General features: G+C 36.8%; 1 protein-coding gene across 1 annotated transcript in view; it reads left to right on the top strand.

Moving 5' to 3' along the window:
* Positions 1-14,901, top strand: part of CERKL (ceramide kinase like) — a 49,680-nt gene extending 34,779 nt beyond the window's left edge. Inside the window, exons 5-13 of the mRNA XM_068196031.1 lie at positions 1,256-1,398; positions 7,420-7,494; positions 8,572-8,749; positions 9,006-9,074; positions 9,385-9,410; positions 9,494-9,602; positions 12,506-12,602; positions 13,810-13,976; positions 14,796-14,901. Coding sequence (XP_068052132.1) covers positions 1,256-1,398; positions 7,420-7,494; positions 8,572-8,749; positions 9,006-9,074; positions 9,385-9,410; positions 9,494-9,602; positions 12,506-12,602; positions 13,810-13,976; positions 14,796-14,877 — 946 coding nt within the window. The 3' untranslated portion in view covers positions 14,878-14,901. The remainder of the gene's footprint in view (positions 1-1,255; positions 1,399-7,419; positions 7,495-8,571; positions 8,750-9,005; positions 9,075-9,384; positions 9,411-9,493; positions 9,603-12,505; positions 12,603-13,809; positions 13,977-14,795) is intronic.
* The last annotated feature ends 1,087 nt before the right edge of the window (positions 14,902-15,988 follow it).

Raw genomic sequence — 15,988 nt, 5'->3', positions numbered from 1 at the left:
ATATCTGTTTTCATAAGTTTTAATAACCAGAAGATAATCCACACAAGTCCTTCTGGGTGTAAAGTTTTTCAGACTTCAAAGATTAAGTGGTTTTTCTACTGTGACAGAGAATTTTAAGCTTGGGAATAAACAAAAAGTGAGTCAAAAGAAAGGCAATGACTCCTGATTGCAAGCAGGAAGAAAATGTGCTTCAAACTTACATTCTATTCTTCAAACTATACATTGTATTTTTTTTATTTAATGTAGCAATGTTTAGCTATATAGAGGAAACATTCCTAAAAATTAGAGATTAAAAATCAGCTTGGAAATAATAATAGAAACTGAAGACAAATATTAAAGGGGATGAGGTAATCAAATTTAAATATTTGATAACATTAATAACATAATGAGTGTTTTCTTATAAAGATCTGACCAGTTTTACCTGGTTGAATGACTGGACATAGTTTCACAACTGCATTCATACAGATATGTGAAAAGAATATAATTTAGGTGAATTCCTCCCAAAGTAACTATGACGCTTCTGTCATAAATGCTTGGAATGTATTATTACTATTCTTATAATTAAAATATGTTTACTAATTTGGAGAATCACTGTAATATGTACTTAAATAAACAAAAACAAGGAAAAAAAAGGTTTGCTGTAACAGAGCTTTTACAGACAAATGCATTCCTCTCCATAACCACAGCAGGTGGGAGTTTAATTACGTGCTCCAGAAGCAGTGATTAAGTACCTTTGTGCAAAGGATTGCTAGCACTAGGATTTTATACTTTGCTAAATCCCTCAACTGCCTGTGTAGTGTATGAAAATAGCTGTTTTCAAGTGGTTTTTTTTTATTTTATTGCAATATTTGGTGAGTTGTTATTGTAAGGGCAATTAAAAGGCATTGGAATGTTTGTATGGGTCAGCATTGAAAGATGTAAAGAGCTTTTCCACTGAGGCACTCAAGCATGTGTTTGGTTCTTCCATCTGATCAGTTTATGCGCATGATGTGTGGTAAGGTAAGAAAAACTTTGCAAGTTTTTAAGTATATTTACTCCTACTCAGACAGAAAGCAGAAATAAGAATGCTGAAGGAGCAATCAGGTAACATTTACTGATCTGACAAGTGAAGCCCAAGCTTGTTGTTAAAAGAAGAATGTTTTCTAGCTTTTTGAAATATCATTATGTATATCTTGTGGGGTAGCTGCCTTCCACTTGTTTGTTCAGTTATGAAAGAGTTTGTTTTGAACTGTTTGGCATTTTTGTTTTGTAATAGGGTAGTTTGTATTGGTGGAGATGGATCTGTCAGTGAAGTTGCTCATGGGCTACTGCTCAGAGCCCAGATAGATGCTGGGAAAGACACAGAATATGTATCAAATCCTGTCAGAGCACCGGTTCCTCTTGGAGTAATACCAGCAGGTGAGAATGAAAGGTACTATTACATTTTGTTAGTCATCTCTTTTTAGTCCCTCTGGCATGTTTTACAGTTTTGGCTACTAAAGGCAGTTCTTGATGCTAAAGCTTCAGTTATGTAAGGGAGCTATTGTATAAATGTCCTAAATTAGTGATTTGTATTGATTACAAATGACTTGATTTTAAATTATAATGATAATATATAGTAATGGCACAGATGAGCTCTTTGCCTGAAGGAAGAAGCTGAGAAAGAATAAAAATAAGATAATTTTCAGCTGATCCATACAAGATCGAGTTTCACTCTTATTTCCTGACAGAAATTATACCAAATGAAAACTTTATTTTCTAGATTTTTCTTTTTTGCATCTTCAGTTTTCTTGGCAGAATTCTCAGTTGTATTCATGCTTAAGGTCTATTTTAAAATGTGTCCCAGAAATACATTTTGTGCATCATATAAAAAAAATTCTGTGCAAAAAACTACTTTCTTCTTAGTTTTACAAACATGAAAATCTATCTCTTTTAAAAAGTGATCTTGGTCTTTTATTAACATGTATCTGGTGGTGTGGTTTTGTTTGTGCTGGGGGGTTTGTGTGTCCCGTCTCTCCAGTGTTTGTATTTGCCCTCCTTGAAGTGTAGCTGTGTCCAGCAGGAAGGCTTTAGCAAGAGCTGTTGTGGTTTAAGCCCAACCAGCAGCCCAGCCCCACGCAGCTGTTTGATCACTGCCCCACCTGTGGGATCAGGGAGAGAATCAGAAGGGTAAAAGCTGAAAAACTCTTGGGTTGAGATGAAGACGGTTTAATAGGAAAGGCAAAAGCTGCGTGCACCAGCAATGCAAAACAAGGAAATCATTCCCTGCTTCCCATGGGCAGAAAGGTGTTCAGCCATCTCCAGGAGAGCAGGGCCCCCATCACACGTAACAGTGGCTTGGGAAGACAAATGCCATCACTTCAAATGTCCCACCCTTCCCCCATTTTATATACTGAGCATGGTGTCATATGGTCTGGAATATCCCTTTGGTCAGTTGGGCTCACCTGTCCAGGCTGTGTCTCCTCCCACCTTTTGATGCCCCCCCAACTTCCTCACCAGCATGGCAGTACAAAAAGCAGAAAAGGTCTTGGCTCTGTGTAAGCTCTGCTCAGCAGTAACAAAAACATCTCCATATTATCAACCTTGTGTTCAGCCCAAATCCAAAGCACAGCCCCATATTAGCCACAGGGAAGAAAATTAACTACCCTAGCCAAAACCAGCACAAATCAGTACAGTCAGGGTTGATTCTGGACTACTAATGAATCACTTCTCTTGAAAAGAAGAGAGGTATTTTTGCATGAACACTACTCTCTGGTGTGGGTGTTTGCTAAGACTGCTTGACATAGTTTCTCAGATGTTTTTAACTGGTAAGGAAAACATTCCTACAGCCAGTAAAACAGCAAATCACTGTTTTGAGTTTTTTACCAAAAAAAAAGGAGCATGTCACTTTGAGCTGAGCAAACAGATTTTTAAATGTTTTGATTTGGTTTGCACATATAAGAGGATCATTAGTTGCTTGTAAAGGAGCAAGATTACATTAGCTTTCAGGTTAAAAAACCCTTGGTAAAAGAGACAGCAGTCTCAAGGACATGAAGGTAATGAATTTGAGTACAGAAGCTGGGCCATCACTTACCAGCTCAGTTACTGTATCTCGATGGTGCTGAGACAGAATCTCTGCAGCCCCTACTCCATGTTGTGTGTAGGTCACCGTGCCTGTCATTGGTGCTTTCTCTCCTCAGTTTAAGACAAATATGTTGTGATCAGAAAGGACTTGTAAACCACAAAAAACCCCATAGGGTTTCTTACACAGAATGGCATAGATTTTGTGAAAGAGGATCAGAACACTTATTAAATTATATTGTGAGAAACTCCTAATAGGTTCTTAAAAATATTCTGTTGTTTGTTTGATTTCCATATTCCTGATATTCCATGAGGTACTCAGTTGGGACACAGGTAAGTATGATACTTGTTCTCATGAGCATGCAACTCTGGTCAGTTAACATTTTTTTCCCCACCAGAAATCCATTGTACAAAATTATTAGGATTTTCCAGCCAAGTAGAAACAGCAACTGAATTACAGGATCATATTATGTGGGTGGCTTAAAATCTGGTTTTAGTCTGTATAATAAGTACTTAAGACAGCGTTTTGAACTTTGAGTCATCTTGATGGGAAGAAGATGCTTTTGAAACAATTTACCTCCTGAAGAGAGAGGTCCAGAGGGGAGTATGTTTTTACTGGAATACTCTACTGAGCTGCCTTATTGTGGTCCAAATCAAATGGATGAGATATGGGGAAGCCTGCAGTTGTACTGCTGGCCATTAGCAAGAGTGTTTGTTGCTATGGGAACTACTGCTAAGAAACTGTATGGAGGGGGAAACGGAGAAAGAGGAGGGGGAACTGTGGAAGGACATTAAAAAAGCTATCCAATTGTTACAGAAAAAGAGACAATCTATATCTGATGCCTGTAAACGTTTTAATCCAAAGTGATTCATGTAAATAAATTCATGATATCCAATTAATTCAGAAAATAAAATATTACTGAGGGACTGTTAATTTCTGTGATATTTCAGGCAAAGAACCAAAATGTTGGTGCAGTTTTCATCAGAATTTTCGCTATGCTTGACTAGGAAGTCATTACATCACATTTATCTGTTTGGATGGGGGAGACATTAACAGCCTTATGAATATTCATGTAGTCTGGTTAATTAAGTTAATTGTACTGCAGAAGTGCTTGCACTTCCAAGGACAATTTTTTTCTCTACAATTTCTGTTTGGTACCTTCATCAGTCATGCATTACATGACCTGCAGATACTCTGTTCTTACTGAGATGCTTTTGCACTTTTGGTGGGAAGGAGGTGGTGGGAAGTTGTTTGTAATGTCAGGAAAATCAGTTGATATTTTGAGCAGAATTGCATTTTGGAGTAATAAAATCTTTGTTTCTGTAAAAATTGCTGATGCTGGATATTAAATAGAGTTGCTGGAATTGTATGGATAAAATCTTTTCACATTAAATTGAGTAGCTGAAGTGAGAAGTAAAAGTGTGACTTACTAATATGTGAGCAGTGCAAGTCATGTACATCAAAGGTTTTTAATCTCTGAGGTAATATGATAGCATTCAGGGGAACAGTTGTTATTGGTAAATAATATCTTGAGCTTGCATAGGGGAAAAGAGATTACTTGGGAGTATGAATAACGACATTAAAACCATTATGGAATCTCCATTTAAATCAGAAAGGCTTGTATCATTCTTTTTGTATAACTTTTACAGTTTCTACTTTGTTTATAGGCTGCATGTTTTGTGTTTGCTTGTTTGTTTTGGTTTGCATTATTTTCTCTGGCATCCTGCTTGTATAGGACTTAGTTAATAAGGCACATTATTCAGTCATTGTTGGGATCAAAACTGCTGGTGGGCATGTACTAACTGGAGTTTTTAGAGAATATGATGGTACTTGCTTCCACAAAACTGTGTTTGATCCAATTCTTCAACTTGTGGAAGGGTGGATGTCGTGCTTTTGTTTTTGAACACAGAACTTGTTTTATCTTCCTTGGAGTCCTGAAAGGGTGGGATTTTGCCTTGTTTACTTCTGCAAATGTTGATGAGCTCCAAAGATTTAAGAGAAGGATGCAATTACTTGTGCCTATCCAGTTTAGTAGGAATGAGATTTAAGTCTCATTAAAGTCAGTTTGAAGATTGGTACCGATTTCAGCTGTGGTTGTTTGGTATCTTGCTGCCATCTGCATTGATAAATTACTCTTAAATCAGGATTGCAGCTTAAACTCATACCAAGCTTGATCTTCCAAACTGTATTCCACCTTGTGCTTGTTAATTAGCTTGATCTTCAGTGAGAAGTGAAACATTTTTTTTAGAATAACAACTGCCCTGTCTTGACACACAGGAAGTAAGCATGGTTTGCCTGACTTGTAATGATCTGCTGCTTGTATGTGTGATTTCCTTTTTTTGGAGACATACTCATAACAGTTGATAAGAGCTGTATAATACTGATTGAAGGAAATATTTGAGTATTTTTCAGTTACATCTTTAGCTGCCTTCACTGGCAAAGCAGAACTAGTTGGATCTGGAAGTTAAATCCCTGAAGTCATTCAAACATGAAATAGTGTTGACCATATACTTGTAGTATTCTGGGAAGAAGTGCTTTTTAGGTCAAATGTAGGGGTTTTTGTAGGTTTGGGGTATCTGTTACCTTAAAAGATGTACCTCACTTCCTTCATATAGCAGGAACTCAGAGCTCCTCTCTCTGATGTTATGGCAGCTTTCCATGAAGTTCTAAATTACTTTCAGGAGCTAAGGTGCTCTAAGGACTGAACAGGTGATCTGTGAGATTCCCAGTTATAGTAAAATTTTTTATTTAGAGAAATTATTTGAAAAAAATCAAAGATATATTCCTGAATAAGAATGTCATGATACCTTTAGAGCTTTGTAATTATGTACATCAGTCATTGCAAATTCAGTATTTTTTCTACAATCTGCATGACATAAAAGCAGAATTTGGGGATAAACAAAATTTTTCAATCTGGTACATTATGCTTTAAAAGTGCTTTTTAAATATTGAGTGCTTGTTGCTTGGCATGTGGTAGTCTTTTCCTTTCTTCCCTTCTTTCCCCTACTTTAGAAAGACAAGTAATTCTTCCATAAAACTTAGGGCAAATTTAACATCCAGAATTGTCTATTGCTGCTGTATAATATTAAATAATTGAAACAAGAAAATTATTTGAAAATCTATGTGAGCTCATTTTTATATGGGAATGTTAGGTTCTAAACTGTTCTAATGTAATTTTTGTTCTTTTAATTAAACTTTTATTGAATTATTCATCCCTTAATCAGTGATATGAAGAAGTCAATATTCTGCCTGTTTGGTGGCAGGCCTTTATTTTTCCAGAGGTGAATTCTTTTGCTAATTGGCTAAGTAATGCCAGAAATTACAAAAATCAATTTAATTTTTTTTAAAACAACACCTATTTAGTAAAGACACAACTGCTCCTTCTTCATGATTTTAAAAATAAATTTATAATCAAAAGTCTGCTGATGCACAGTATTTTATGTCCTAGGCATTAAAGCAGAAGGGCAAAATTTACATATATATCTCCATGTTTCTTACCCAGGTAAAGTGCCTTGGCATATCAATCACCAGCCCTTGTGGGCCTTCAGGACTCTGCTTCTTTCTTTTTCAGACTGACAGCTGATTTTCCACTCTCTCTTTCAGCTCTGTGCTGACATTGCTGGGATTTTACTTTTTCTTCTATTTGCCACCTGATTTACTCACTCCCTTGTTTCAAAATCTGTTCTTCTCTTCTCTCTGGTGCCTGGTAGAAGGACTAGCTGCCAGTGTCCAGGCAGTGCAAATAAAAGTGAGATGGATCAGTTTTGGTGCACCGAATGCAAGTCACCTCTTTGTCAGATGTCACATTCTGCCTTCCCTGGTTTTCAGTCATTGAGTTGTTTCTTGTGAAGCTGATGTGCAGTAGTTAATTTTATTCAGTATTCCAGGAATCTAAAATGTAGCCTGCAAGAAGCACAGCAGCTATCTTTGACTAGATTAAATATCATTTGGCTAGAAAAATGTACAGTTTTACACTGTCTGGGTATTATTTTACCGACCTAAAAGTATTCCCCAAATACATCTTATTAATAATCTGCCTTCTAGTTCCTTACAGTACAGCACTTGGGTACATAAGAGGTGATGATTAAGGAGATGGTTTAAAAAAATCCAAGCAGGCAATATTTTGAAAAGCTTGTTTCTCCCACTGCTTTGTTTTTATGGCACTTATGAATGAATTTGCAGAGAAGATTTTATAAACCTCTGGAAGTTTTAAAGGTTTTAATTTAATACTGTTCAGCATTTCTGCTGTTAACAAGAAAATTCATGGGCAGGCTTTATTTCTTTGAAAATGCAGTAATTAAAAATGCTGTGTATATTTGTTCTGGTTATTCTGTTTCTCTCATGGTTTTTTACAGCAGTTTTTCTTTTCACTTTTACAGGTACTACAAATATTTTGGCCCATACACTCTATGGTATTAAACATGCAGTGACAGCGACTTTGCACATTGTAATGGGTAAATATTTTTACATTCATTACCAGATTATAAATAATAAAGCAGTATGTAGAAGTTTGTCATAACCAGTGGCTCAGTAAAGGCTGTGTCACTGTAATCGATATTGTAAGGCTTTTAAACCCAAATGATTCTATCCTGGTTTTAGCTCCAGGTGCATTTCTTATAATTACTAAAAGTTTCTATAAGAAAGCTTCATTTATAGAATAAAGTGTATCATTTGCCACTGGGTCTGCATAATAAATGGGTTTTGAATGTGAAAATGTAATTATGCTAAAAGGGAAAAGTAGGTTGCTAGTGCAGACCTTATTTTTGGGTCTTAGAAAAGCAAATACTTTGTCAGAAAATGTTAATTTTACTCTCAAAACAGTCTTTCTTTAGAACGTCTTTGTAAATTAAAAAAAAGAGAAAAAAGATTAAGGTCCCTCTTGATTATCTCTTCTCTTGGTCTTGCAGTCTGCAGTGGAAGAGCCTTTGCTCTATTTCTCAAGTTGTAGTACAAAACCCTTTACAAGCAAAATCTAAACCTGTCTTTCTGTAAAAATCAGAGACACTGAATGCAGTGGAAGATGCCCAGGGTCTATTAAAAAAAGTGTATATATCCTATCTTGAACAGAATTATATGTTCATAACTGTAAACATGAATACATTTAAATGTTTTATGCATTTAAAACCTATGTTTAAGAGTACCCATATATCCTCCAGTACAACGTGCTGTCATTACATATTTTTGGTGAAACAGTTGCAGAGATTTATGCAAATATGAGTGATATTACATTTTCCTTGATTCTTCTTCTTGAAAATGTGCACAGAATTGAGTCAGACCCTTTGCAGCCTTATGAAGTAGCCAAATGTTCTACCATAGCTTTAACATTTTCAAGCATCTGAAATTACTACTTTGATAGAATCTTAATTTTATCTAGATTGAGTCTAGATTTGATTAGTAAAATTCATTTCCTAGAGAGAGAGGAGTCTGGAGGGGTTTTTCCCCCAGCTAAAGTAGACAAAAAAGAAATGGTAAGTTGTGTGTCATTTGAAATGTAGATTTTTTTTTTCTCTTCTCTATCTATGAAATTTTAGGACACATTCAAGCAGTAGATGTGTGTACTTTCAGCACTCCAAGAAAGCTGCTGCGCTTTGGGTTCTCGGCCATGTTTGGGTTTGGGGCAAGGACGCTGGCTTTGGCAGAGAAGCACCGCTGGATGCCCTCCAGCCAGAGGAAGGATTTTGCTTTCATCAAAACCCTGGCAGATCTCAAGTATGCCAAGAGATGTTATGTTTTTCTAGTATTTCTCATTTCCTTGAGGAAAGTGAAATAATAAATCTCACAGAGCAGTAGTTTATCTTAATTGCAGACCGATTTAACTCAGATGTGATGTATATCCCTCTTAAAAGTTAAAGAGGAGATAAATTCTGTACATTCAGAATCTCCTGAAAATCATCTTAACTTTGATAACTGTGTCTAACAGTCAGAATACTGATTTCCATCATAGTAAATGTCACTGCTTTTCTAGGCCAGAGGAATGTGAATTATCGTTTCTCCCTCTACAAATTCTGCAGGAGGACGCTCATGAGAAGGACAGGTAAGTAAAACTGACTCAACCAATTCCAAAGCTGCAGAAATGTGTCTTTGAAGAATAAACTTGTACAGATTCTTTACTTTGTTCAGATTTAATCAACAAGTGATATAATCTTAAGAGATAGTTATTTTGACAACTGCAAACTTATTTCCTGTAGAGGATCCTATAGAGGATCTTGTTACAAGGCAGTCTTCCCCTCAGTATTATGGATTTTTTCAGTTCCACTAATATGTTACTTTTTTTATAAAGTATGTGTTGCTTAAATGTGCAACTGACTATAATTTTTTTTACCTACATGTTTCTACCATTTTAGAAAGAAGAAAGAGAGAGCGGAAAAAGGTGAGTTTCTGCTTTTAGGATTTTTTAAAAGTGAACCATGGCTGATTAACTGGAATAATATAGAATTACTCTGTTATATTTAGGTAGCAAGGATCAATGGCAGAAAATTCAGGGTCACTTCCTGAATGTGAGCATTATGGCAATCCCTTGTCTGTGTTCAATGGCACCAAGAGGCTTGGCACCTAATACGAGGTCAGTGTGGGTTTAGAGAATTAGTCATGTCTATAAATTCTGACATCTTACCTTAAGACCTTGGCTTTTCCGAGAATATGAGCCTATGTTTAGGTAGTCTAGTCCCTCTGGACTGGGGGAGGGAGCGTAGACTGCAGCAGACTCGATAATCCCAGGAATTGTAATCAGTTTTTGGATCAGGCAAATAAGGTCAAGCAGTCTAACTAGAATTATGAGTGGATAATTGCTGTGATTAAATTAGTTGGCAAGTCTGACTTAAGTAGTAGTCATGGAGCAGTCATCTGTCATAGGATTTGGCTTTATGGGGAAACTCCACCCTTAGATTTAATTGTATTTTTTCAAATATAAAAGTGGCCCTTGTCTTCTGCTCTACAGGCAGCAAAAATGAAATATGAGTCTTTCTCATGTTATTAAAGACTAAAGTTCACGCATGTCTTTTTCTTACTATTATTTTTGTTTGGTTTCCCTCAGAACTTGAGAAATGAAGCTTCTACATGCAGGGTTTGGGGAAACAAAGGAGTATGTAACCTGGTTGTTGACATTGACTCATTTTGCTTTTAGCTCCTTGTTGAGAGCCTGCTTTGTGGTGACCAAAGCAGTTCTTAGGTTTTAAATATTTGTACCCGTTGTATCCAGTTGGCAATGGAGCAGAATAGCAAGTACAAACATTGTAGTTGTATGCAAAGTACAAAATGCTCCCTCAAAAAAAGAATGCAGAGACTCGTGTGTGTACATGAATGTGTACCAAAAAACACCCCAACACTGAGGGAGGTTTATGGAATGAGTCTCTTTTCTTTCATTAGATTGTCACTAGGTGAAATTGGAGAAGAATTGATGAGGTGTTTTTCTTCAAAATTGCTGGCTTATTTAGTAGAATTTGACTTCTTGGAAACAATATAGAACCAAATTATTTATGATTAAACTCTTAATGAGAAGTTTTCTTTGCTCCCAGGGTCCTGCTAATGTCACAGTCCTCAAGATAGTGCTCTGGTGCTGTCCCATCTTAGGGATTTTGTTCTGCATTTAGTGTTTTTATTCCAGTTAGTTGGAAAATTCTGATGAGAATTTTAGCTTTGCTTTCTCTTTCTATCTGTTCTTCTCCATTTCTCAGTGACAGGAAATTTTGTGACAACTCCATGCAATTATTGCAGGTTTGAATGAGCCAGTTTCTCTCCCAGTGTAGCTGCTCAGTGGATCTCCCTATTTTTTTTGTGTGTAAGAATACCGGTTGTTCTTTCATCTCTTTTTAAAAATGATCTTAAAGTGTGGTCAGCTAGTAGAGTAGGATGGGTAGACTGGAACAGGAGCTTCCTTTGTCATAGTGATTAACATATTGACTGTAGGTCTTTTCAATATGGGAAACAAAAACGTGGCACTGATTGTTAGAGACTCGAGATCCACTATGGAAGGAACTCATGTAGGTTTCTTCTCTCTCTTCTTTTTTCCCCAAGAGGTTTCTGGCATGTGAAGACATTTGAAGTGGGGTGCAAGCTTTGGCTGCTGCCTGTAACACCAGTTACACTGGTCTAAATTTGCAGAAATGTGTCCAGATACATTTAACTGTCTGTACTGCAGGAGCCCTGTGGGATGTGTTTTTCACAGCATAGGTGTTGTGCTTCACTGCAGATGGGGCTTTTTAGGGAATTAATGAGAATTCTTAGTCATTTCTAAAGATGAAAGGCCCTAGTGCTGAATGCCCAGTAGTCTGCTGTGCCCTTTTATTGAAACAAATATGATAAGGAGGCAACTTTTTAAATGTCATCATCACTCTTTCCTGAATCAGCAAAGTACTGCTGTGCCAGGTGACTTGCTTAATGTTTATGTAACAATTACTCTCCCAGATAGTGCTGTTACCATAGTCTGAGAACATTTCTGATGCAGCTGTTCAGTAACTATCTGAAATATCCCTTTCAGTGCTGGTAGCCTGGAAGTAATTTTTAAAAACTCTTAAGATATTTTCCAAACATAGATGCTGAATAAATAAATAAATAAATCTATGCATATATGTGCAGAAGATAGGAAACACACCATCTCTCTCCAGAAGGCAGTCTCAGCAGGGGTTGCCATGTTCATCAGATACTCTTGTTGAACACTGATCTGTCTCTGAAACTCAAATGGGACCTAGGCATGGTTGCAGGGATATTCCAGTTAGTTTCTGCGTCCAGGTACATTCGATTAAAGAATGAGGAACTGACACTGGCTCACAGTCTGACCCCAGTTCTCAAAGATGCTAAAATACCCAAGGAGACTGGATACTGAGAGCCACTGAGCATCTGCACTGTTGGGGTTTTTCTTGTTTAATCTCTAGTACATGACTGTTTTATCTCATACAAAATTCTTAGTCCTTAATTTTTTTTTTTTTGGTGAAATGTATAAATAGAACTGTACTAAGAACTGCTATGAAACTGTGAGTTGGAGATGGCAGCCTTTGTTAGGGCAGCATGGGTATTGGTGGAGGGGGTGGGGGAACCCGTCTGTGCTGGGGGGGCTTCCATGCACCATGGCACTGTTTTCTGGGTACAGCTCTGCCTCACAGCACTTATGGTAACTGTTATTTATCGCTGGAGAGAAAAGTAAAAAGAGAAGCTTGTGATCCCCGATGTTTAAAAACAATCTGTTAAGTAGAAAAGCAAGCTTTTCTTAGATTATCCATATTGTATTCAAGAAATGGCTATTGCTAAAGGACTAAAAGTTATTATTACAATGTAAGAATGCTGAATAACTTCAGTGCTTAATTTATATTGATCTATGGGGTGGGGGTCAGCAAAAAGATTTGAAAAACTATTGAGACCATCCTCTTAATTTACTCTGTAGGCTTTAAAAAATTTCCTTTCTAATCTAGGCTATTGAAGAGCCTTATGTACTTCCAAATTAATGAATTATCTTTTTGGTCTGCTTTTCAGGTTGAACAATGGAAGCATGGCTCTTATTGTTGTACAAAATACTTCTCGAACAGAGTTTATAAAGCATCTGAAGAGATATAGCAGTGCAAAAAATCAGGTACCATTAATTTCTTTCTGGTGATTATCAAAAGAACAGTTAATCGTGAAAGTAGACAATCTGCAAGAGTTAATGTTAGCATCCTCGTAAGGAGACTTAGCTTCCTGTCAGAATACATTAGCCCCTTTTTATCTGATTTTTTTTTCTTTTTTTAAATCACTAGACTAATACAGATTAGCCTATTTCAGTCCATCTGTTGTGGTTTAAATTGTGTTTGTGTTGTACCATAGTTTTATGGGTGTAAAGCCCTTCCACCACAATAAGGAAATGCATGCCATATCTGAATTTTGTGTAGTACAGAGATGAAGAATGCAGAACTGCAGGGGCATCCCACAACTCTGTCAGAAATTGGTAAAGTTGGTAATTTCAGCAGGTCATGGTATGCTGTGCTGGTACCAGTAGGTTGTGAGCATTGATTTTTAGCAGGTGTGCCTCCCATCTAGTTATGATGCTTGCAGAACTGTATTTCAAGATTGTAGTCATAATTCTGTCATGGAAGAGAAAAATGAAGCATTCAAACACAGATCTTATTACTGTCTAAAGCCCCACTGCATGGCCCAAGCACACTGGTACTCATTCAAATGTTCTGGGATTATGTGAAATCACTGTAACAGGAAGCTTTGGGTTTGAATTCATCTACAGCCAGGGAGTTTGGGGGAGAGATGGGTGAAAATTCTAGGTGACAGGACTAATGGCTGAATTGAGGAAATAGCTTAAGCTTTCCAGTTATGCCTTTTGAGGAAGGCCTTGCTTTTCTCTCTTTCTAGTTACAAATCAGACAAGGAGATGTGGGCCCTTCTTTAAGCTTAAGACAACCATTTACTAGAATTCTAACTAGCCTGGTTTAGGACAAAGTGACTGGTAACGATGAACAGACCACAGGAAACAATCTGCTTGGACTTTCATATATTCTGAAAGTATTTGGTATGTGCAAAATATGCCCCCTTACCTGCAGGTTGATGGAGTCTAATATGGGAGTACAAATGGAGCACTACTGTTTTTTTCTGAGGCACTATTTAGGATAAAAAACACTAGGTTAATCTATAAAACTAGCTGGAATATATAATGGCTCATGTGGTCAAAGCTTGAGTTAAATGTTCCTACTTAGGACAAAAAAATTGCCAGCTTTTTGATTTCAAGTAACCCATTTTGTTTTAAGCTACCACCTGCATCTTTCATCTTCATTTGCTGTCTGTGTTTGGTTTAGTTCAATTTTCCCTTTGTGGAGACCTACACAGTTCAAGAAGTAAAAGTACAACCAAGGCTTAAAAGTGGACCTGATGCCAAGGAAAATATGTATCTGAATGCAGAAGGAAACTACCCTTGGAATATAGATGGAGACTTAATGAAGGAAGCATCAGAAGTTCATGTTCGGTAAGGTTCAATATCCCATTTAGGGACCATATACCCATAACAGATTAGTGCTGCAATCTCAGATGTGAGATTGCACACTATAGAGCACAGATGGTACCAGAGTTAGGTGTTGTAAATGCTCCTGCACAGAACTGCTTGCACTGCAGGGTCTGGCTCTTCCACCATCATTTGGGCCTCTGCCTTACTTGCCTTGTGCTCACCTTTGGAAAGGTTTGTTATAACTCACATGGCCTTTCCATCCTGGTGCTTCATCAGCTTCCACTCCAGTTCTCTTCTTTTTTGTTACTTTACTACTTCTTGTTTCTTCTTTCCTGCTACTTTACCCTTCCACTTCTTAGAGAACAGATGTATATAATGTGTCTCCATGAGGAGCTCCTTTTGGGACAAGGATTCGTACTTGGAAAGCAGCATGTATAAGGTTAAGAAAAACATGTAGTTCTTCAATTGTGGAAAACTTAATGCTGCTTGAGAATAGTCTCCATATCCAGCATCTAAGAATGAGACTACAAATACATAGGAAATGGGAGGATTATCAGTGGAATTAAGTGGGCAGTGGCTCATTTTTCTGCAATGCACACAGGATTAGTTGAAGGCACACAGCTCAGGGTAAGTCTGGTATGTAAAATAAAAGGCAGATCATGTTGTAGGATATATAATATATTCTCCTAAAGATGATCCTGTTGGAATTGTCAAAATGTAATTCACCCTGATTTATTTCCATATAAAAGCTTGTAGATACTAATTCTCCTCACCAACCTCAAGAAGCAGCACACCCATTGCAAGAGTTGATGTGATAAAGTTTGACTTCTTGCTTCACAGGGTGCATCCTCAACTTATTGATCTTTATGGAGTGAACACTGATGACCTGGAGAGCTCCCAGGTGACGTGCAACTGCATATAGAAGGGACACACTGGAAATTCTGTAGTATAGAATCCTGTTCTCACCCTTATGCACAGCTTTCCAAGGTCTGCACTTGTACTGATGTCAGTTGTAGCAGAAGATTAATTGGTGAGGGTTAGGATTTGTTCTAACTCTAGGTTTAAATTGTTATTAAATTATATATTTTATCAGGGAAGAACCATACCTCTACTCACCAGCTCCAGCTGAAGAATAAAAAATATAAAAATGGCAAAAAAAAAAAGTATGCATTTATTTTTTAATAAAGTTCTTCTATTTCTAGTTATGATTTTTAATGTTGCCTTAATATATTTGCTCTCAAAATGTTTCTAGTCAAATAATATAAAAGAACATGTTGATGTGTTGTTTGGATTTCCTTTGCTAAAATGTATTTTAAAAACTAATATTTGTATAAAATTAATAGTTTCTCTGTCTTAGAACTGAAACGTTATTCAGCCTAGTTTTTGTTGTTGCTGAGACTAAAATTGTGAAAAATAAGAGTTGACTTAAGTTTTTATAATTTCCTTGTAAAACATAATGTTTAAGTGTTTGTGTTTTTTGGTAATTTACTTAATATTGAAGACAATTATTTCAGAGGACAGCAAATTAAGACTCTATTTTTTCTGGAAACAGGCTTCCTTTGAGATGAAAAGTAGCAACCATGTTTTTCTGTTTGCAGGACCATGGATAATGAATGTTTCCGTGGTCACTCCTCTGGGAGTCGTTCAGGAGGCAGTGCACAAATGAAAGCTGCATTGTGTCAGGGCAAGAGTGAGTTGTTTTAGGTGCTTTCTTCAGGAAGCAGTTGAGTGTAATGTGAAAGCCAGTCTTTGTATGATGTCGCTAAATCAAGGGCTTAAGCCTTTGCAAGAGATCAATAGCTACCATGATTTTAAATAGTTGTAAAAATTCTTATCTGTGATAAATACACAGGACTGAGTACTGCAGATGAGGATTTGGCTCATAAACCCAAGCACTTGCCTGTTGTCCAAGATACAGGGAGCAGTTTCCACTTGAAATTCATATTCTAGTCCATCAAGTATTTTTAATATGCTAAGGCAATTCAAACTAAGCTTCTTTAAGTTGTTTAAAAAGGCATTCCAGCAACATTTAG

Source organism: Anomalospiza imberbis, chromosome 7 (assembly GCF_031753505.1).
Source record: "Anomalospiza imberbis isolate Cuckoo-Finch-1a 21T00152 chromosome 7, ASM3175350v1, whole genome shotgun sequence".
Classification (NCBI taxonomy): Eukaryota; Metazoa; Chordata; class Aves; order Passeriformes; family Viduidae; genus Anomalospiza; species Anomalospiza imberbis.
The sequence above is the reverse complement of the archived record's forward strand: the minus strand, read 5'-3'. Positions and strand labels throughout refer to the sequence as shown.